Source organism: Bos indicus, chromosome 7 (genome assembly GCF_029378745.1).
Source record: "Bos indicus isolate NIAB-ARS_2022 breed Sahiwal x Tharparkar chromosome 7, NIAB-ARS_B.indTharparkar_mat_pri_1.0, whole genome shotgun sequence".
NCBI lineage: Eukaryota > Metazoa > Chordata > Mammalia > Artiodactyla > Bovidae > Bos > Bos indicus.
In genome coordinates, this window is record NC_091766.1 from 71,649,541 (window position 1) to 71,673,672 (window position 24,132).

Here is a 24,132-nt window from a genome sequence, read left to right on the forward strand (position 1 = left end):
TGCTGCTAAGTCACTTCAGTCGTGTCCAACTCTGTGAGACCCCATAGACGGAAGCCCACCAGGCTCCCCCGTCCCTGGGATTCTCCAGGCAAGAACACTGGAGTGGGTTGCCATTTCCTTTTCCAATGCATGAAAGTGAAAAGTGAAAGTGAAGTTGCTCAGTCGTGTCCGACCCTCAGCGACCCCATGGACTGCAGCCTACCAGGCTCCTCCGTCCATGGGATTTTCCAGGCAGGAGTACTGGAGTGGGGTGCCATTGCCTTCTCGTACCTGCCCTCATTTCCAGATTCCTTTTGATGCATTCTCCTGGGCATCCTGACCCTACTGTGCAGCCAGAAATGGGTCGGTAGTGGTAACCACCACCACTAAGCCCCAGCTGCTCCAGCTGGGATTCCAGTCCCCGGCTGACCTGGGCTCCCACACCTGTGGCCAGTTGATCATAGGCACTGGAATCTCCTGGGGATCTACTCAAACATGGAGGCTGCCCCCCGGTACTGAGTTGGATGGCATCTCCGCAAGATTCATGTCCACCCAGGACCCTAAAACGTGACCTTATTTGGAAATAGTGTCTTTACAGAGGCAATCAAGATAAAATGAGGTCATACTGGATTAGAGTGGGCCCTAATCCAATGACTGGTGTCCTTATAGGAAGAGAAAACAGAGACACACAGGCACACAGAGGGAAGACCAGGCAAAGACAAACACAGGAAGAGGGCCGGGTGAGGATGGAGGCAGAGAATAGACTGATGAAGCTACACGCCAAGGAATGTCAAGCATGGCCAGCAATGACCATATGCTGGAGATCCTCCCTGCAAGCCTCTGGAGGGAGCACCATGCTGTAAACACCTTGATTTCAGACTTTGCGGCCTCCAGAACTACAAGAGAATACATTTCTGCTATTGTAAGCCACCCAGTTTGACACAGCCCTAGGAATCTACTATACTCCCCATTTCCTGTCTTGCTGACTCAGTCCTCCTGGGATGGAGCTGGGCATCTCTCTGCGCTTTACAGGCACTTCATGTGAGCCTGATGCTCGGCTGTAAGCTCCATGAAGGTGGAAAATTTTGTTTTGCTCACCACTTATATCCCCAGTGGCTAGCAGTGCATGGCATGTGATCAACTGCTAAAAAACATGTGCTGAATGAAAGAATGAAGATAGACCAGCATGCAACAACTAACTCCACCTTGGTCAGGGCACTTCAGTTCTTTTCAGTCGCTCAGCTGTGTCTGACTCTTTGCGACCTCTTGGACTGCAGCATGCCAGGCTTCCCTGTCCATCACCAACTCCTGGAGGTTACTCAAACTCATGTCCATCAAGTCAGTGATGCCATTCAACCATCTCATCCTCTGTTGCCTGCTTTTCCTCCTGCCTTCAATCTTTCCCAGCATCAGGGTCTTTTCAAATGATTCAGTTCTTTGTATCAGGTGGCCAAAGTATTGGAGTTTCAGCTTCAGCATCAGTCCTTCCAATGAATATTCAGGGTTAATTTCTCTTAGGATTGATTGGTTTGATCTCCTCACAGTCCAAGAGACTCTCAAGAGTCTTCTCCAACACCACAGTTCAAAAGCATCAATTCTTTGGTGCTCAACTTTCTTTTTAGTCCAACTCTCACATCCATACATGACTGCTGGAAAAACCATAGCTTTGACTAGATGGACCTTTGTTGGCAAAGTAATGTCTCTGCTTTTGAATATGCTGTCTAGGTTGGTCATAGCTTTTCTTCCAAGGAGCAAGCGTCTTTTAATTTCATGGCTGCAGTCACCATCTGCAGTGATTTTGGAGCCCCCCAAAGTAAAGTATGTCACTGTTTCCATTCTTTCCCCATCTATTTGCCAGGAAGTGATGGGACTGGATGCCATTATCTCAGTTTTCTGAATGCTGAGTTTTAAGCCAGCTTTTTTACTCTCCTCTTTCACTTTCATCAAGAGGCTTTTTAGTGCCTCTTCACTTTCTGCCCTAAGGGTGGTGTCATCTGCATGTCTGAGATTACTGATATTTCTCCCAGCAATCTTGATTCCAGCTTGTGCTTCATCCAGCAGAATTTCGCATGATGTACACTGCATATAAGTTAAATAAGCAGAGTGACAATATACAGCCTTGAAGTACTCCTTTCCCAAATTAAGCAACTTTAACAATTAAATGAGATAATGTGCACCAAACATTCAACAATATCTGGCATGTGGCACCTGATAAATGCCTACTCCCTTAATTTAGAGGGCAGTGGGAGCCTTGAAAAATTACACAGAAACTAGCAATTGCTGGAAGGAGCATTCCAACAACAATCTTCACCATGAAAAAGGCCAATCCCTCAGCAATGGAAAATCACTTTGTTCCAACAAGTAAGAAACATTAAGTCTTTCACTCTGTTAACTGGTTCCTATGATCCTATTGCCTAATACTCTCAAGTCTTCCCACTTCCTGCCCTGGTTCAGAGGCCATCTCTTTGGAACACTGCCAACACCTAGGTCTTCAAGGCCAAGGATATTTTTCAGTGATCTAGCCCCCATTCCTCAGAGTTCTCTATGTCTCAGGATAACCGTAAATGTCTACCGAGACCCACATCCCAGAGCTGATACTCCTGGTCCACCTGCCCGCCCCCTACTCATCAGACTGCCCCAGGCAGCCCACCAATGCACGATCACCATATGCTGCAGCCCTGGGCCCTAGAAGATGGAATTCCTCTATGTCTCACCTTCTTTTGGAAGCTTTTCGTATTTCCCCAGGCAATGGGATGTCATCATGGGTATAGTGGTTAAGAGTGTGCACTTTGGAGCCAGTCTGCCTGGGTTCAAATCTTGACTCTTTCATCTACCTGCTGCATGACCTTGGATAAGTTATTTAACTCTGTAAACTTTAGCATCTGTCTCATCTGTAAAGTGGGGGTAAAATGAAGATAATTTAGTACCTACTAGAGGACTTAGGGGATTCCCAGAGGGCACTAGCAGTAAAGAATCTGCCTGCCAATGCAGGAGACTTAAGAGACGCAGGTTCGATTCCTGGGTCGGGAAGATCTCCTGAAGGGAGGCATGGCAACCCACTCCAGTATTCTTGCCTGGAGAATCCCACGGACAGAGTCCATGGACCCTGTCCGCCAGGCTCCTCTGTCCATGGGATCACAAAGAGTTAGACATGACTGAAGCAATTTAGCAGCAGCAGCAGAGGATTTAGATAATGGGAGGTAACATAAGTCAGGCACACAACAAGCACCCATTAATGGGGAAGAGCTTTGCCAACTTTCACTGGCTATTATGACCACTGACAAATACAACAGCCAGAAGTAGTCTGAGATGATTATCCTCAGTTGTACTAAGAATAACCTCCCCCCCAGGAGTGAGGCTAGGGGCTGTGCTATCTTCTGTACAGCTTCTCGGTGTCTGCAGGTAACACATGAGGTTTTGCGACCCCATGGACTGCAACACGCCAGGCTTTCCTGTCCATCACCATCTTCCAGAGCTTCCTCAAATTCATGTTCACTGAATCGGTGATGCCATCCAACCATCTCATCCTCTGTTGTTCCCTTCTCCTCCTGCCTTCAATGTTTCCCAGCATCAGGGTCTTTTCAAACGAGTCAGTTCTTCACATCAGGTGGCCAAAGTATTGGAGTTTCAGCTTCAGCATCAGTCCTTCCAATGAATATTCAGGGTTGATTTCCTTTAGGATTGACTGGTTTGACTTCCTTGCAGTCCAAGGAACTCTCAAGAGTCTTCTCCAACACCACAGTTCAAAAGTATCAACTCCTCAGTGCTCAGCCTTCTTTATGGTCCAACTCTCACATCCATACGTGACTACTGGAAAAACCATTGCACTGCCTGATAAAGAAGTGGTCAGCCAACAAGGCACAGGACAGTTCAAGGAAATGAACCAGAATTTGTCTTCCCAGACTCAGAGCCAGGCCACCCTTCCTCCTGATCTGACTGCTGTATCCCCTTCACCCAAAACAGGCTTCTAGAGAGGATTCCTAGCTGGGAAGGTGCTGCTAGTGGTTTGACCAAAATTCCCCCAGAATTTATGGCCCATCTTAAAAGAAACCATGTAGGGACTTCCATGGTGGTCCAATGGCTAAGACTCCGAGCTCCCAATGCTGAGAGCCCAGGTTTGATCCCTGATTGGGGAACTAGATCCCACATGCCACAACTAAAGATCCTGCAGGGTGAAACTATGACCCAGTGCAGCCAAATAAATTTTTTAAAAAAAGTAACCATGCAAAAGAAATGCTGAAATGTTAAGGGATAACAGGGAATTGCATCTGCATCTTGATCCAAAAGAGGAAAAAAATGTCTAAAGAAAGAAAAAGGTGATGATAAGTCAAATGTGTTAAAGTGTTTACAACTGTGTACTGTGCTGGCAACTCTGCTAAGTTTGAAATTATTTCAAAACAGAAAGTTAACACAAGAGACCCATGAGAGATTTCCACTCAGAGCCAACAGCTCTGTACCACTCGCCCCCGCCTTCTCACCTCCCTGTGTGGGTGCCCAGGTGTTGCCCCGCCGCCAGGGGAAGTTCCTGTTACATATCACTGCCTTCAAGGCTGCATGCAACTCTGCTTGCTGAAAGTCAGATTCGGGACAGCAGATCTCGAGGTTTTAAGGTCCGAGCTCTCCCACTTAATGTCCAAGTGCTGAAGTCCTTGGAGGCTGTTTCTCTCCCAGCAGATGGAGTTACTGGCAGCCATGCTACCTACCCCACCAGGCAGTGAGGTCCAGGAAGGTGAGGTGTGGACTATAAAGCACAGACCCCAGACCAGGCGTCAGTGATGAGCACATACCAATGGGGGGAGGGGAGCTGCTCATATGCAGCAGCTGCTCTGCTCAGAACTGGGGAGACACAGTCCCAGCCTGTCCTCACAAACCTGCCATCCAGGGAGATCCAAATAGAGTAATTCCATTAATAAGTATACAATTACAAATTGTGCTTCGTGCTGAAGGAATAATCAAAGGTTGTCTAAGAACATAGCAGGGGCCCACATTGACCTTGTGTGGCAGCCAGGGAAGGTTCTTCTGAAAAAGTGATGTTTGATTAACAGCTAGAGAACAAGAAGGTTACAGCATGTCCTAGTCCCACAGAGTAGGAAAGTACACAAGCCAAACTTAACAGTGAAGTTAAGGACACCATGAGGAAGTAATAGGTCAAATCAAGAATATGGGGTGTCCTTCAGGACATATTAGCCAAAATTCAATGGCATGAAAAATAATTTTTTAAGGCAATGGGAGGCAGGGAGACCACTATAGAATGAAAGACTTAAGAATAATTTTTTAAAACCTACTGAATAGTAGAAGTTATTTGCAATGATATGACTGATACAATTCAACAGATCAAATACAAATCAAAAAAACAAACAACTGGATTTTAAAAAGGGTAGAACTAAACAAACATTTTTCAAAGGAAATGCAGATGGCCAACAGGCACATGAAAAGATGCTCAACATCAATAATCATCAGGGAAATGCAAATGAAAACCACGAGATATCACATGACATCTACAGAATGGCCATCATCAAAAAGAACACAAGTAATGGACTTCCTTGGTACAGTGGATAAGAATCCACCTGCCAATGCAGGAGACAAGGGTTTGATCCCTGGAGTGGGAAGATTCCACGTGCCACAGAGCAACTAAGCCAGCGTTCCCACAACTACGGAGCCCCTCCTCTAAGCCCTGAGAACCACCACTAACAAAAACACGTGCCACAACTACTGAAGCCTGCGAGCCCTAGCACCTGACTGCCCTAAAGCCGGTGCCTCGAAACAAGAGAAGCCACTGCGACAAAAAATCGCCCCCCACTTGCCGCAACTAGAGAAAGCCCGTTCGCAAGAACAAAGACCCAGCACAACCAAAAGGAAAAAAAAAAAACAAATAACAAATGTTGGCAAGGAGGTGGAGAAAAAAAGAGAACCCTCCTACACTACTTGTGGGAATGCAAACCGGTACAGCCACTGTGGAAAACAGTATAGAGATTTTCCAAAATATTAAAATAGAACTACCATACAACCAAGCAATTCCACTCCTGGGCAGATAGCCGAAAAAACCAGAGACACAAATTCAAAAAGATATGTGTACTCCAGTGTTCAAAGCAACATTATTTACAACTACCAAGGTATGGAAGCAACCTAACTGTCCTTCAAAAGCTAAATGGATAAAGAAGATGTGGTGTCTACATATATACAACGGAATACTACTCAGCCCTAAAAAGGAAATTTTGCCATTTGCAGCAACATTGATGGATGCTAAGTGAAATAAGTCAGAGAAAGACAAATATTGTATGATATCACTTATATGTGGAATGTAAAAAATGTTAACTAGTGAATATAACCAAAAAGAAGCAGACTCACAGATATAAACAACAAACTGCTGGTTACCAATGGAGAGAGGAAAAGAGGAGGGACAATATAGGAGAAGGCGGATTTTAAAAAAGTGTTATTACAGGATTATATTAAATCATGTATGTGAAACTTCTGAAACTTTTATAGCACTATAGAATTTAAAGAACCCTCTTAGTTTTCTGAATGCTGAGTTTTAAGCCAGCTTTTTCACTCTCCTCTTTCACTTTCATCAAAAGGCTCTTTACTTCTTCACTTTCTGCCCTAAGGGTGGTGTCATCTGGCAATACAGCACCAGGGAAAAGGAAATTTTGCCATTTGTCATTCAATTAAGAAAATGTAATGCATGGACCTTATCTAGATCATAATTCAAATGAAACAACTATAGAAGCCATTTATGAGACAGCTGGGAGAACTGAACACGAACTGAGCCATGCTGCTGCTGCTGCTGCTGCTAAGTCGCTTCAGTCGTGTTCGACTCTCTGCGAGCCCATAGATGGCAGCCCACTAGGCTCCTTTGTCCCTGGGATTCTCCAAGCAAGAATACTGGAGTGGGTTGCCATTTCCTTCTCCAATGCATGGAACTGAGTCATAGAAGACTATTAATGAATGATAGTGAGTTTTGTAAGAATGGCATAGTTGTTATGTCTTTTTAAAATGGCCTTTATCTCAGTAGATATTTATGGATGAAATGACATGCTGTCCAAAGAAGAAGCAGGTACTGAAGCTAGGTGTAGAGTACACAGGGATTCACTCCACTATTCTCTCTACTTTTGTGTATCTTTTTAAATTTCTATAATAAAAAATTAAGGACAAGTTCACTCCAAAGAGTCAGACCTATTAAGTCATTTGATCACTTTTACAATGATCAGAAAAATCAATTGTTATTAAGTATAAAGTTATGTACCTCGTCACATCTAATAATTCCACCTATTTTAGTGCATGGATGAACCACAGTGAAACCAATTCCTCTCTGATGCGCACTGAGGTTTTCTACAACTTTTCCTTACACTAGTTCCATCAATCCAATTCCTGATGCTTCTTGCTGTTCTTATGATCCTCCCTACCCTTCCCTGTCATCCCAACCCACCCACTCAAGTCACCAGACGATCACTTTTCAGCTCAGTAAGTAAGTAGCTGGTGCTACCAGCAGGGATGTCCCTACCAAGAGAACATCCAGGCTCTGGTACCATCTGCTCCAGTGACCTACAAGGGGGCCAGTGCCTCAGGACAATTCAAATTCAGCCTCAGGATTCAGTTTCCAAGTGACTCCATGCACACACTGCGGTGGCGGGGCGCAGGGGGAGCCTGGAGAGTTCTGTGACCTGAGTCCAAGGTGAGCAGGCCTCCCCTAGCATGAGTCTCAGGATGGTTCTCTGCTGCAGATGGGCCTCCCCAGATCCTGGAAAGTGTTCAGAGTTCTCTACCGCTTCCTTTGCATCTTTTAGTACTTTTCCTATTCAGAGTTCCTGATTCTTTTTAAACACAGACAAGAGACACCATTTTGACCTATTAAAACGGAACAGACTTTTTCTTTTTTTACCATTTATTTTAGTCTTAGTTGCAGCATGTGGGCTCTTCGTTGAAGTACATGGACTCTCTAGTTTTGGCTCGCAGGCTCAGTAGTTCTGGTGTGTGGGTTTAGTTACTCCAGGTATGTAGGATCTTAATTCCCCAGCCAGTGATTGAACCCGCGTCCCCTGCATTGCAAGGCAGATTCTTAACTACTGGACCACCAGGGAAGTCCCTGGACTTTTAGAAAAGGCTAATACCAGGGTTGGCAAAGTTACTGGGAAGCAGACACCCTCCCACACCACTGGTTCAAGTGAAAGCTGGTGCAACTTTTGAGAATTTATTAACTGGTGAAATACAAAGTTCTTAAAATCATACCCTGTGACAAGCAATTCCATTCTAGGCATTTATTCTCATGAGCACACTCATAGACAGCAGAGTAGGATCACCACTTCAGTGTTGCATAAAATCAAATGGAACAAAAGAAATGACCCAAAAGGCCATCAAGAGGGGGATGGACAAATTATCTAATATACATACAGTGGAATATTACTCAGCAATAAAAAAGAAACAAACTCCTAATAGACACAACACAGGTGAATCTCAAAAGTGTTAAAAAACTAACACTTTAAAAAGACAGACAGAAAAGAGCATATGCACGTAACTCCATTTCCACTCTGGAAAAGATAAACTAATCCACACAGACAAAAACAGCTCAGTGACTGCCTGGTGTTGGGAGCAAGACGGGGTGAGTGACTGAGAAAAGGTACCTGGGAACTTTCTAGGTTGATGCCAATGTTTTATCTCTTGACTATGGTGGTTGCTACATGTATATACATTTGTCAAAACTTGCTACATACTCAAAACTGCAAAATCACTTAAGATCTGTGTGTTGTATCATATATAAATTAACTTCAGCTTAAAAAAATGAATAAGCAGCTCCATTTAAGTATTCAACAAAGAAACAAGTTAATCCAATCATGGTATATCCATACAATGGAACCTTATGCATGAAACCTGTAGACCAGTAGTTAACTTAGAAAGTTATTTAGTATATACAGTTAACAAAAAAATTATGAAACTATAATATACTGTAATACACTATGACAACATTTATATAAAATAAAGTGTATACATTTGGATAAAAAATGGCCAAAAAGAAACATTTCATTCATTCATTCAACACATATATACTGAGTATCTACACTATACCTTTATCGTTACAGTGAGCAGAAAAGACCAAAAAAATTCCCTTTGGTCATGGAGCTTCTGTTGGTGGTTTCATAAAACATTTAAATTATTAAAATGTAAACATTTAAAAAATCAAATGGTACAGGGAAGTGTATAAATTCTACTACCACTTGTGTCAGAACACACACACATGGTTTGTTCATACACAGGATAACTCTGGAAACATTCAGGAGAAATTGGAGTCAGTGGTACCTTTCAGGGAGGGAACTAGAGCCTCTTCACCATCCAACCTTTCATATGTGTTTGTTTCTTTCTTACAATGTTCTTATATTGTCTATTCTAAATAAACACAATGAATTGTTTCAAATTTTTTGCAAAAGTCCAATAATCAGGACTGGGTGAAGAAGAACGATATGGAAATGTGAGCATGATATATTATGAAATCAACAGTGTTTTAAGAAAAGATATTTTCCATCTTCACTAAATAAAAGCTCTACAGAAATGTGATGACACACACACACAAGAACAGAAGAACCTACACTAAAACGTTAACAGATTACTCTGAGGAGTGGGGTTGTGGGGGGAATATTACTTTCTTCTGTTTGCTTGTATTTATTTTCGTAGTTTCCTAGAGAAACAAAAAAAGTACTTTGTGTGTTTAATAACTTTTTTTAAAAAATGAAGGGAAATCCCTGGCCATCCAGTGGTTAGGACTCAGTGCTTCCACTGCAGGAGCATGGGTTCAATCCCTGGTCAGGGAACTAAGATCCTGCAAGTTGCGCAGCATGGCCAAAAGAAGAGAAAGAAAGAAAAGGAAGAAACAGCAGACCAACAATGTCACCTCTCTCTGGCAGGTTCTCTCAGAGAGAATTGCTGGCTGCACTCCCTTTACCCAAGTGGCTGTGTGGTTTAGGAAGACAAAGAACAAGTCAAGGGCAAGGGCACAGAGCCAACCGGAAGTCTTAACTGTCCTCCCTTCACTTAGGGAGCACAGACTTCCCCAGCCAACTAGGATGCCCGCCAAGACCCTTCCCCACTCCACAATCAGAGGCCCGGGAGACGGAAGGAGGATACCCATACCTATTTTCTCCCAGGATACCTGGGAGGCAGGGAGCAGGAATCACTCTCCTGGTTTACAGATGAAACGGGGCCTTCGAGATAATCTACTTCTTCCACAGAAAACGGATAACATGCAAAGATCTAGTCTCAGCTGAGTGTTGAGGGCACACTGGGGCCTTCCACAGTCTAAGGCTGCTAGGACTTGAGAGAAAATGCCAAGTTCTGGTTCAGTTTTGTCCCCAGCTTCCTAGAGAATACAGGTAAGGCAGAGCAGTCAGTGAGTCTGCAAGCCAGATGCCACTTTGAAGGCCATCTCCTCCTGCCTCTGAACCCCATTTCTCAATCCACCTTCCATCCTCTGGCTGCACACACCTCCATAGCAGTCTGCAGCAGCTCTGGAGGATGCATGCCAGAGACTTCTGCTTCCGCTAAAAGCTTCACCCTTACCTCTGGCTGGCTGTCTTCCCACTTGAAGACCACCACCACAAGGTGCCCCTGTCAGTCCCCAAGGGCTTGTCCCAGCCAGCATTCGGGTTTGAAAGGCCTGGGAGACACATTCCTGGAACTAAGCTGGGCAGACACATCCCAGTACATGGTACATTTTCTCATGGGTGGACCTGGGTGTACCTCATGATTTAGGAAGAACTGCTCCCTGGGGGTGCAGAAACCCAAAAATGAGGGGGAAGGGAATAGAAAAACCAAGTAAGAGGTAACCTGGGTCAACACCTTCTATAAGGAGACAGATGTTCAGCTCTGCAGTGGGGACATTCAAGCAATGTAAGGGAAGGAGTGAGAAGAGGGACCACGGATGTTGGAAAAGAAAAATAAAAGAATGTGCGCGCTTTAGGAGTCACTAGGAGACAGCAGTTTTAATCCAGGTGAAGGACAGAGCTGGGGTGAGACCCTACCACACGCAGCTGTCCGAGTTCCAGGAAGAGGAAGGTCCCAAGGCACCTCACCCTTTTCCAGCCAGGAGAAACAGGAGCAGCCCCCCAGGTGCACCCCAGGGGCAGGAAACAGCAGAGGCCAGATCACTTCAAGGTGAGAAGCGCCATGCACAAGTGGGGCAGGGGACCCACCAGGACCAGATAAGCGAGGCCCTGCCCTGGGAGTCAGCAATTCCCAATGCCCAGGTTTCTCAGGATGGTTTAGGGAGAACCCAGCCCTTGGAGAGCCATCGGACCACAAACTAAGATACGGAGCCTACAGCGTTACGGAGGGCAGAGCCTTGGTTGTTCCTGGCGCTGTACTTCCATTCTTGGCTAAAATGGGTGGTTTTCTCCCAAACAAATTTATGTTCAGGCTCTGATACAAGCAGGGATTTGATCTCACGACAGTTACTGACACACTCTGTCTTATAGTTTCCATCTACAGGGTCAGTCCCAGAACTGGGGCAAATATGAAGTGTGAGATAATACACAGGGGCGTGCTTGGCACACTGTCTGAAACATATGAAGTGCTCAAGAAGCGGTAGCCACCAACATTATCATCACTAAACATCATTTCTGTTGGTGTTTCAGAATTTCTCTGGGTAAATTTAGTCACAGATCAGTACAAATGTCCTTTAACACTCCACTGGTTCAAAAAACACAGTCTCACACAGTTAAAGGCCTTTATGTGTACAAGAAACCCAGCTTCAGGAAAACTGGCTGGGAAGAGAAAACTGGCTGTTTTAGGGAATATACATTCTGTGGCTGTTTGCTCTGAAGATCTCAAATCTAGGGTGATGGAGAAGACCCCAATGGTACCACGTGACTCCGATCCTGGGAGAAGGTGAATGCCTGATGGAGGAAGAGGGGGCTGGAGGAGGAGGAGGCCTCTGGCACACAGGCTCCCAGAGTCCTGGAAGAGAAAGCTACCAGCGCTGTCCACGTGGCTTCGGGAGGGTGGGGGTACTTCTTCCCCAAGTACTCCTCTGAAATCCCCATATTCAGAAAGTCTTCCACATACCCAAGAAGCCTTAAATCACAGTGATGAGAGCTATTAAACATTCTGTTTTACTAACATAAGCACTTCCTCCTAACTGGAATGATGATTATGTATAAAATGGACATAAGTCAAAAGGAGACCAGAGTGAGTTCTATCTATTGTACTGCTCGTCCAAAAACAAAATTCAGGGAGGAAAATGGAACCTCCCGGCAGAAGTGTGGGAGGAATGATCTAGGTTTCTATTATTCGGGCTAAACCTGTAGGTCTTTTCCTACAATCCCAAGGCAGGACTTTGGTCCAGGTCAGTAGATCTGTCTTTGTGGGGAATTCTTTTCCTAGTCCCTCCTCTATTCCTCTCCTCCCCACTCCCACTCCCACATTATCCCAGAAGAGAATGAGACTATCTACTGTCTAAGTCCACAGGAGGCCAGGAGGCGGCCTTCACCTGATCCTGTCCCTGGCACCACGGCCAGCACTGCAGCCACTCACATGGACAGCCCCCGCCAGGCCAGGGCGACCTCCTGGGGCATGCTCGAGACCCGACAGAGGGTTCCTGGGAAGCACTCCTGCACCACCATTCGAGTGCCCCAGGAAGTCCACCTGAGCCTGGTCCTTCGCCTCTGTGCTCCCCCAGTGGCTGTGCCTGCAGCAGGTGAAGCAGTGGACACCCCTTGTCTTCCCTCCATACCACACGCTGGTCTGGTAAAGTTGAGATATCACACAACACACCGCACGCCTGTGAGAGGCTCACAGTCTGTTGAGTGGGACACAGGTAACAGGACCATGAGGGAAGCATGAGTTTGGGGCCAGGGCACTTGGGGGAGGGGAGAGAGGCTTGAAGGACCACGAAGTTGGGCCTCAAGCTGAGAGCCATCCCCAGCCCTAATTCCATCATGTGTATCCAGAACCTGCTCATTTTAAATGGCTGGATGCATCTTTTGGCAAAAAAAAAAGAAAAAAAAAAGTGGAAGTCAGTCTAATCCGAACACTCCTTGAGCCATATGCCTGAAAAACATCACCAACAGCCTCACTGTCACCACTAGCCTGGTAGGGATGATCTGCTCCTCTCTCGTGTTCAGTGAAGAAGTTCAAGGGCACAGGTGTGATGGGGAAGAATCCTGACTCCCCTGTACTGGCTGGCACCGCCAGGCCCCAGCAGAAAAGTAGTTAAATGAGGAAGGGCTCTAAGGCTGCTTCAACAGAAGCAGCAGGGCCAGGTAGGATACTCAAAGGAGTACTTTAATATTCACAAATGATGTGACCTACAGGGCTCAATTTCCAAAATATACAAACAGCTCATACAACTCAATAACAAAAAAACAAACAACCCAATCAAAAATTGGGCAGAAGACCTAAACAGACATTTCTCCAAAGAAGACAGACAGATGACCATTAGTTACATGAAAAAATGCTCAACATCACTGATTTTTAGAGAAGTGAAAGTCAAAACTACAATGAGGTATCACCTCATACTGCTCAGAATGGCCATCATTAAAATGTCTACAAACAATAAAAATAATGGAAAGAGTGTAGAGAAGAGGGAATCCTCCTTAACAGTTGGTGGAAATGTAAATTGGGGCAGCCACTATGGAAAACAGTATGGAAATTCCTCAAAAAACACAAAAATTGAGGTGCCATATGATCCAGCAATCCCACTCCTGGGTTTATACCCAGAAAAAACACAAATTTGAAATACCATTCACAACCCAATGTTCATAGCAGCACTATTTACAATACCCAAGACATAGAAGCAACCTAAATGTCCATCAACAAATGAATGAAGATGTGATATGCATACAATGGACTACTACTCAGCCATAAAAAGAATCAAATGATGCCATTTGCAGCAACCTGGATGAACCTAGAGATTACCATACTAAGTGAAGTTAAGTCAGAAAGGAAAAGACAAATACCATATGATATCACTTACATGCGGAATCTAAAATATGATACAGATGAATTTACTTACAAAACAGAAACAGACTCACAAACTTTGAAAACAAAGTTATGGTTACTGAAGGGGGAAGATGGGAGGGGAGAAATAAACTAAGAGTTTGGGATTAGCAGATGCAAACTTATATAGAGAACAGATAAACAGTAAGGTCCCACTGTATAGCACTGCTAAGCTGCTAAGACGCTTCAGTCATGTCCAGCTCTGCGCGACCCCATAGACGGCAGCCCACCAGGATCCCCCATCCCTGGGATTCTCAAGGCAAGAACACTGGAGTGGGCTGCCATTTCCTTCTCCAATGCATGAAAGTGAAGAGTGAAAGTGAAGTCGCTTAGTCGTGTCCGACTGTTCGCAACCCCATGGACTGCAGGGCACCAGGCTCCTGCGTCCATGGGATTTTCCAGGCAAGAGTACTGGAGTGGGGTGCCACTGCCTTCTCCGATCTTATAATGGAAAAGAATATGAAACAATATGTATATATATATGCATAGCTGAATCAGTTTGCTGTACACTAGAAACTGACACAACATTGTAAATCACCTGTACTTCAATTAAAAAGAAAAAGGAACTAATAAGACCCGTTTTAAGTCACAGGTGACTCTGAGCACTAACTCAAGTGAGTTTTCAACCTCTAACACGTAAGACCTGGACAAACCCATCCTCCCTCAAGGTAGGCAGCCCAACAGTGAACTAATACGACATGGGTGAGGCACAATTAATGGGGAACTGCCTGCCCTGCTCCTTTGAGTGGCTGAAGGAGAGATTAGAACATTCTTATTTATATACAAAAGGTCTAGGATTCTCAGGTAACTGAGCTGGTTGAGTTTATACTGCTCTCAGAAATCCTTCGGAGAAGGCAATGGCACCCCACTCCAGTACTTTTGCCTAGAAAATCCCATGGACAGAGGAGCCTGGTAGGCTGCAGTCCATTGGGTCGCTAGAGTTGGACACGACTGAGCGACTTCACTTTGACTTTTCACTTTCATACATTGGAGAAGGAAATGGCAACCCACTCCAGTGTTCTTGCCTGGAGAATCCCAGGGACAGGGAAGCCTGGTGGGCTGCTGTCTATGGGGTCGCACAGAGTCGGACAGGACTGAAGTGACTTAGCAGTAGCAGCAGAAATCCTTCCTGCCAGAAAGGAACCAATGAGGTCAAAGCCATTCCCCTAAGCTACAAGCAGAACTGACAACCACTGGCACCTGCAAAGAACAAGGAAACCCCGTTTTTACAGCAGGCCTCACTAATTCATCTAGCCACCACCTCCAGAAAAGGACCAATCCTTATTACCTGGTCTACCACTCCCACTCCCTGCATGTTAACTGAACCATCAAGATCTGGATTTCTTTTCCATATGCCTTGATATGCTTGCACCTTGGGCCATACTGTTCTGGGGAGAAAAACCAAGGGAAGCAGAGGAAAGCCACAGCCCTGACAAGCAATGCAAAACAGAGATTGCCTAGTAGGTACAGGAACAAAGATAAGATAATTGGACTGGAATACAGCTACCCCCTCATGAGGAAAAAACTCTGAATAGCTAATGACTTTTTAAGCAGAACTCCAGACATTGGGTGCAAATGCAGTGGATGTGGGACCTGTCTATGCAGGGACCCAGGAACTCCACTAAGGAGACCTCCCCCTCCCCATACTAGGTTGGACAGTGTCCCCCCAAAATTCATGTCCACCCAGAACCTCAGAATGGCTTTATTTGGAAATAGGGTCTTTTCTGATGTAATTAGTTAAATTAAGATGAGGTCAAGCAGCCCTCATTCCAACGAATGGTGTCCTTATAAAGCGAGAAAACAGAGGCACAGACAGACATACCGACAGAACACCGTGTGACAAGAGGCAGAGACAGAGTGATGCATCTACCAGCCAAGGAAAGCCAAGGAGTAACATGGTCCTGCTAACACCTTAATTTCGGACTTCCAGCTTCCAGAATTGTGAGAGAGCACATTTTTATTAAGTCTCCAGGTTTGTGGTAGCTTGTCCAGCAGCCCTAGGAAACCAATATACACCTTTTACTACACACCTGTTCCCCAAACCACCCTTCCCAGTCTCAGCTCAGGGACAGGAGACAAGATACACAGGCCATACCTCTAACCCACCTGGAGTCCGCCACCTTCCCAGAGCCCATCAGCACCTCTCCCTTTAAGGGGTTGGGGAGAGCAGAGATCTCTCTCAGCTGTCCCCATCTTCTGCCAGTGGAGGCACACTGGCAGGGGAGTGCTGGTTTTCTCCCCACATTCTCCTAGTTTTGTAGCCTCTCCTTTAGACTAGTGTTTCTAAAATCTTAGAAACACTAAAATCTCAGTCCCATCCTAGATATATTTGGGGTGGGCCATAACTACATACGCCTTAGTCTAGCATTAACCTAACTGTTCTTTATACCATGTTACTACTCTTACTTAAAAAAACTTATATTTAAAGGAACTGCTATATCGTTACAATAAATGGAAAATCAGCATCATTTATTCTACGCAGAGCTTGCTAGATACATGTTTTTAAACTGTACATTAAATACACGGTAACTTTTTTAAGTCCGTTCATGTATCCTTTAAAATAATCTCGGGTGACAATACTATGGGAAATACCACCTTAAGGAGTACAGTTTAGTTGTCTAACAACTCTGGGCTCCTATGCAGAAAAATCAATTTAAGCTCTCCAGTCCCGTTTCTCATTCCCCTTCTTCCCGCGAATGTCCCAGAAGGAGGCTAAGAGCAGAAGGAAAGAAAGGCACCAGGAGTTCCTAGCTCCGACGCAGGGCGACCCGAGGATATGGAGTCAAGAGCGAAAAGGACTTTAAATGCCCAGTCCTGCGAGTGACAAGGACGAGGAGGGACTGACCTTCTCGCGCAGGGTGCAGTGGACGTCCGAGGCGACGCGCCCTTCCCACCACGGCTCATCCATCATCGCGTCTGCAGCGCCGCTCTCCGAGGCTACCGGGCTCTGAGGGCACACCCTGAGTGGACACAGGCAACTTCAGAGACCGCAGCGCGCCCCCCAGCTCCTACCCCGGCATCCCCATCCTCTCTTGTCCTCGGCCCGGGCCTCCGCCGGGCGCCCCCTTCTGCCCCACTCAGCGGAGGACGGTCGCCTCCCATCCCAAGAAGGCTGCAGCGTCCCCTCCCCTTTACTCACGGGACCTGAGGCGACCTGGAGCTCTGCAACAACTTGCAGAATTTTTATCTTCCTTTTTGCAAAAGTTGCACAGAAAGTTGCAGACTCCGCTAGCTCTCCAGAGGCCGGGGCTCCGGCAGAGGCCACCAGCTCGCCGTCCCCAACTCCTCCCCCGCCGCCCAGCCTTTGTCCTGCTCCCACATCCTGCCCTCCAGCCGGGGCGAAACTCACGCATCCCTCTCCGGAGGTGGGGGGCTGCGGGCGCCGGGCCCTTCCCAGGGCCGAGCCGGCTGTGCCCTCGGGTGCCTGCAAGCGAAGGGGCCCCTGGCGCGGGGCGCTCCAAGCTCTCGACCACCGCCGCCTGCTCACCTCTGCCGCCGCCGCGCCCCTGCGTGCGCTCGGGTCCCGCCGCGGCTCGCAGCCTCTGGGCCGCCGGGGGCCTCCCTCCTTCTCTGGGGGAATTGGGGGCCGGGCCTCGCGCATGCGCCGCCGGCCCCCGCACCCCGCGGGGCTGGGGGCTGGGAATTGGAGTCTTTCTTTCGCCCGAGCTGGCTGTTTTTCCTGTCCGCACTCCACCCCCGCCTGGGTGGAAAGCTTCCTCTCACCTTCGCGGGGACTCCCGGTGGTCTCCTGGACACCACCGTGTGCTCACGCGGGCAGCGCTGGGACCGCGGCGCCACCTGCGCGCGCCACTCGTGAAAGGCGCGGGCAGGATGCCCCCAGAAAGTTCTATCTCTCGCGTGCGCTGTTCTACCTTTAGTCGGTTCCACCTGCTTTTTCTTTTTAACTAGCCCTGCAATGCGGAGGTGAATGTCTAAATGTAAAATTCCCACGGAAGCCCCTAAAACCCGCTCTTGATTATCCACGAGTCCCTGTTTCTAAAGGAGGCTCAGTAAATCAACGGGTTTTGTTTTGTGCTCCTGCAAAGTATAGATCTACTCATTACATTGAGAGAAAACCAGTGTTTCTGGATGGTCAGGTGGATGGAAAGCATTGTCTTTTTAATTTAGTTTTAATTTGTTTTCGGAAAGACACTCCCTTGAATCAGCCCCTCTGATGGAGCAACAGATTGATTGCTTTTTGTGGTACTTTTGGAGATTCACAGACTCGTTTCAAATCCAGCTACCGACTGGATAACTTTTGCCATGTTCCTCAGACTCTCTGGGAACCCTCACGTGGAAACGGGGAATAAAAACCACACCAATCTGCTGGAGATACTGCATCATTAAATAAGGTAATTCGTATAAAGGGATAATCCCCATGGCAAATATAAAACACTCAATAACTAACTGCTACTAAGGAGGCTTTGGTTTCTGACTAGTTTCCTACAGGCAGGTACCCACCTGGAAAGAAATTTTTAAATCAGCTTTGATAAGCTTCAGTAGGTGCTTAAAGAGAAGTTTTAATGTTAAAAAGAAAAAAAAAACCTTGTAAAAATGAAAAATATTAATGAATAAGCATTAATAAGTGTAGGCTTTTAATAAAGACATTATAAAGGTTGAGCAGAATAAGAAAAGTTTGAGGAAATAGAAAAAGGTGAAAATACCAACTTTACACAAATTAACTTTTTTAATAAAATTCTAACGATTGTGGGTAGATGGGCAGTGGGGGAGGGATGACAACACTTCTAACACTTAAATGGAAGAATATCAGTGAGTAAAGCTAAGATTTTTATCTTTTAAAAATGAGGGATAAAGCTATATGTTGCCAAATCTTAAAACATATTGCAGATCTATGATTCAAACAGTGTGGTATTGACACAAGAATGGGTGGATAAGTATCAGTGGAATAATCTAAAGTTTAGAAATATATCCCACATACTTAGAAACTATGATAAATGTGGCATTTCACTTTTAAGGGGAAAAGGATAAATTCTTCAATAAACTGGCCAGGGGAAATTAGTTAATTTGAGGAAAAAAAGTAAAATTAGGGATTTATTTAAACCATCATCAAATTAAAAATAAGAACCTGTTAAATGACAAAACTAAAACAATTTAGTGATGGTTTGATGTTATTTATTTAAGGGAAAATAATTCATGGATTGGGAGAGTACAGTGCCTTACAAACAGTGGAAGATTCTTCCCAAGGAATTTTGGGCAAAAGTGAATTTTATATGCATAATAATGGAATCTAGAAAGTTAGTACTGATGATCCTACTTGCAGGGCAGCAAAGGAGACACAGACATAAAGAACAGACACAGTGGGGGAAGGAGAGGACCAGATGGGATAATTTGAGAAAATAGCATTGAAACACATATATTACCATATGTAAAGTAGATAGCCGGTGGGATTTTGGTGTCTGACTCAAACACCTTGAGGTGATTGGCAGGGAACTCAAAGCTGGTGCTCTGTGATAACCTAGAGGGGAGGGATGGGGAAGGAGGTGGGAGGGGAGTTCAAGAGGGAGGGGACATATGCATACCCATGGCCGATTCATGTTGATGTATACCAAAAACCATCACAATATTGTAAAGTAATTATCATCTAATTAGAAATTTTAAAAGGGAGATAGTTTATTTATAGAGTGTTAGAAGGAGCAGGAAACAGGGCATGATTGACGAGGAGGTCCTATTTTTTTAGGGTAGGGTGAGCCAGCTTTAGCTCACTTGGAGGACTCTGATTGCTGTACTTAGGTTCCCTATATAGTGAGATGTTTTCAGTCAGTGTGGGCTGGCTGACTTAGGTTTAAATGTGTGATGTAGGCCAGACCACTGGGGTGGCCTCCACATAACAAATTAACTTTATCAAACCCAAAGAACTACAAACAAATGACAACCTACCCCATAAAAAAAAACAAAAACAAAAAACACAAGATAATTAAGAAAGAAAACATAGGTGAATTATTTCAGAAGAGAAGGTCTAGAGGTTAAGGCACAGGAAGAAACAAAAGGCCAGGATGAGTATATATAGATTTGAATAAATAAACCCAGAGAATCACATGGACAGAGGAGCCTGCGTCCATGGGGTCACACAGCCGGACACGAATGAAGTGACTTAGCACTCAGCACTCAGCCATCAAATATCGCCAAAAAGGCAAATGATAAACCAGAGAGAATGTTGTTAACAAATGTGACAATGGTTGATCTTACCATATAGACCTCTTGTAAATCCCTAATGTAAGACACTAACACCTGAGATGCAGGAATGGATGAACATGCATGCATGAAAGAGGAAATTCAGATGGACAGTTATCACTTTTAAATAAGCTTTTTTTAAATGCTCATACTCACTAGCCAAGACATTAAACATGTTTTAGAAACGGGGTGTGTCTCTGACAAGAATTTTTTAAAGCACAATATACAGAATTGACAAATACAACGTTGGTGGGAATGAAAAGTAACACGTCTTCTAAGAGACAATATAATTGTATTCAGACACAGTTCTAAGCTGACTGGGAAGCAGACGACACAGCCCAAGGGCCTGGGCCCTGCGTGGCCCACAAAACTGACCCACATTCTCCCCTGCAGCAGGGCTTCCTCCACTTCGTGGTGAGCTGAGCAGGCATCTGATTCCTGGAAGGTGCCTGGCCCTCAAGTCTTCATCAGAGACAAAGATCGCTATTTGCAAGCCTCAGCTAAAACCATTTACAGCCTTTCTACACATATTTTATAGTCACTTTTCTCTCCAAAACCTTAGACTTTTGCGTTTTTTTTTTTACTTTCACTGATACACTCGATTATTGTCTTTTATATTGAGATGCTGGAAAAGCAGGAGATAATTGTGCCTCATCTATTATTGTAAAAATATAACAATAAACTTACTCAAACTAAAAAACAAAACAAAAACAAAAAACACCTTAAAAAAGTATCACTGGATCCAACTATTCCACTTCTGGAAATTCACTCTAAAAAAATAAGCATATGAGTACAAAGATTTCTTTACAGGGGGTTTCATCACAAAGCTTTTCCATTATAGTGAACAGGGACTGGTTAAATATTAATTTAGCTCAACATTTTTAAAGAGAATAAATAATTATCTGAGAAAATGTTCACAAGATATTAAGTGAAAAAGCAGATTAGATTATGATCCCAATTATACATTATGCTCACATACACACACTGAAAAAAAAAATGTCCATAAAAACATTCAGTCGGTTCAGTTCAGTCGCTCAGTCATGTCAGACTCTTTGTGACCCCAAGGACTGTAGCACTCCAGGCTTCCCTGTCCATCACCAACTCCCGGAGCTTACACAAACTCATGTCCATCAAGTCGGTGATGCCATCCAACCATCTCATCGTCTGTTGTCCCCTTCTCCTCCTGCCTTCAATCTTTCCCAGCATCAGAGTCTTTTCCAATGAGTCAGTTCTTTACATCAGATGGCCAAAGTATTGGAGTTTCAGCTTCAGCATCAGTCCTTCCAATGAATGTTCAGGGTTGATTTCCTTTAGGATGGACTGGTTGGATCTCCTTGCTGTCCAAGGGACTCTCAAGAGACTTCTCTAAAACCACAGTTCAAAAGCATCAATTCTTTGGCGTTCAGCTTTCTTTATAGTCCAACTCTCACATCCATAACATGACTACTGGAAAAACCATAGCCTTTACTAGACGGACCTTTATCGGCAAAGTAATGTCTCTGCTTTTTAATATTGCTGCCTAGGTTGGTCATAGCTTTTCTTCCAAAGAGCAAGCATCTTTTAAAACATTACCCTGTGTAATCAGAGTGGTAATATTATGGGAAATTTTAATTTAGTTTTTATTCTAGTATATCTGAGTTTTCTAAATTTTCTTTAAGAAACATGCATTACTTTCACAATCAGAAAAAAAGAATGAATGCTATTTTAAAAAAAATCACTTGATATATTTACAGAGTGGCCTTCCATTGAATAACAATTCACAGGGTTGTTTTGTTTCTGATTTGGTTTTATCTTTTTTATAGCAGTATTATTTCTTTCTCAGGGTACACCAAAGGAGGTCAGGTCTTTATTGTTCTTTGATTTGGAGTTCTCTCTTCCTAACTTCAGGTTCTCAGTTATCCAGAGTCCCAATAGCTGAGCAAGATGCAGAGACTTTGATCTCTTCTCCCAGGGCTATTTTAAGAGGATACTAAACATCATTCATATTATTCAGTCTTTTGTATATCATTCTCAGGAGTCTCTCATTTTCCCTGTGTCTCTGAAAGATGAAGACATGTTGCACTGATGGTTTTGGTAGTGAGTCCTGTCCACAGGTAGAAATGATGTCGGTGCCCTTAGCAGAAGAGGCTTCCTATGGTAGATGACAGAGGACAAATGCAACTGGAGTTACTTCTCCCACTCACTGCATTATGAGAAGTAAATAAACCAAGAAGTATTCATTCATTCATTCATTCAAAACCTACAATTTTATCAAATATGAACTATGAACCAATTACTGCCTTTCCACTTCCAATCTCTGAAACTCACAGGATGGGAACCAAAGATTTAGAGCAAGACCATCCTACCTATCTAAAACTTTCCCAGGTATAAAATGAGAAAATAATTTTTTTTTTCTCTGATCTTTCCAATCTTCCTCAGAGGACAAATCAATCTAATATTATCAACTGCTCACTTTTTTTTTTTTTTTCAACTGGTCACTTTAACTTTCCTTTGTCTTTTTCCCCCTCATAGAATACAAGCCCTCACATTATAAATGTATATTTATGGTGAAAAGGATGTGTTCTCATCCTGTTCCCAGGCTTTGATCTCCTCAGCGCCTGATGTTTCCTTCCAGAAGTGATCCATGCACTTACCAACATGAATACCCATGCCTTTCCCCCTTTACATGAATGGCAGCGTATGGAACACATCCTTCTGCATCTTGTTTTTCCCTCTCCGTGTCCCATGGCAGTGCCCATGGAGCTGCACAGCTACCCCGTGTGCTCAGTAGATCAGTCAGGCTCTTTGTGACCCTTTGTACTGTACAAGGCTGCTCTGTCCATGGAATTCTTCAGGCAAGAATACTGGAGGAGGTTGTCATTTCCTTCTCCAAGGGATCTTTCCAACCCAGGGATCGAACCCCCATCTCCTGCATTGCAGGAGAATTCTTTACCACTGAGCCATCAGGGAAGCTCCACAGTCACTCCATAGTTGCATAGTATAGATCCATCCATCATGATATATGGACCCAATCTTCTTCCGCTGGACATTTACATTGTCTCCAGCCTTTTGCTGCCATAACCACACCACAGTAAATATCCTGGGTGGCAGGGGGGTCCATGATACAAATTCTTCAGGCACTCAGCTTTGCAGGTCCTAAGCTGAGGCTAGACTTTGAGTAGTATTTCCTTGGAGTCTTTGTCTCTTTTAAAATTTTTATTGGTGTAGAGTTGATTTACAATGTTGTGTTAGTTTCAGGCATATACCAAAGTGAATTAGTTATACATACACATTCTTGTTTTAGATTCTTTTCCCATATAGGCCATTATAGAGCAGTGAGTAGAGTTTCCTGTGCTTTACAGTAAGTTCTTATTAGTTATCTATTTTATATATGGTAATGTGTATATGTCGGAGAAGGCAATGGCACCCCACTCCAGTACTCTTGCCTGGAAAATCCGTGGACAGAGGAGCCTGGAGGGCTGCAGTCCATGGGGTCGCTAAGAGTTGGAAACGACTGAGCGACTTCACTTTCACTTTTCTCTTTCATGCATTGGAGAAGGAAATGGCAACCCACTCCAGTATTCTTGCCTGGAGAATCCCAGGGACGGAGGAGCCTGGTGGGCTGCCGTCTATGGGCTCACACAGAGTCGGACATGACTGAAGTGACTTAGCATTAGCATAGCACTAGCAATGTGTAGGAGAAGGCAATGGCAACCCACTCCGGTACTCTTGCCTGGAAAATTCCATGGATGGAGGAGCCTAGTAGGCTGCAGTCCATGGGGTCGCTAAGAGTCAGACACGACTGAGCGACTTCACTTTCACTTTTCACTTTCATGCATTGGAGAAGGAAATGGCAACCTACTCCAGTGTTCTTGCCTGGAGAATCCCAGGGACGGGGGAGCCTGGTGGGCTGCTGTCTATGGGGTCGCACAGAGTCGGACATGACTGAAGTGACTTAGCAGCAGCAGCAATGTGTATATGTAAATCCCAATCTCCAAATTT

General features: G+C 44.7%; 1 protein-coding gene across 3 annotated transcripts in view; it reads right to left on the minus strand.

The window, feature by feature from the left end:
• Nucleotides 1-17,540, minus strand: part of CCNJL (cyclin J like) — a 63,734-nt gene extending 46,194 nt beyond the window's left edge. The window contains exons 1-2 of one of the 3 annotated variants that reach the window (XM_070793944.1): nucleotides 17,447-17,540; nucleotides 16,805-16,919 (exon numbers count right to left, since the gene is read on the minus strand). In XM_070793944.1, coding sequence (XP_070650045.1) covers nucleotides 16,805-16,870 — 66 coding nt within the window. In that variant the 5' untranslated portion in view covers nucleotides 16,871-16,919; nucleotides 17,447-17,540. The other 2 variants (XM_070793943.1, XM_070793945.1) reach the window with 2 other exon arrangements.
• Nucleotides 17,541-24,132: the final 6,592 nt, after the last annotated feature.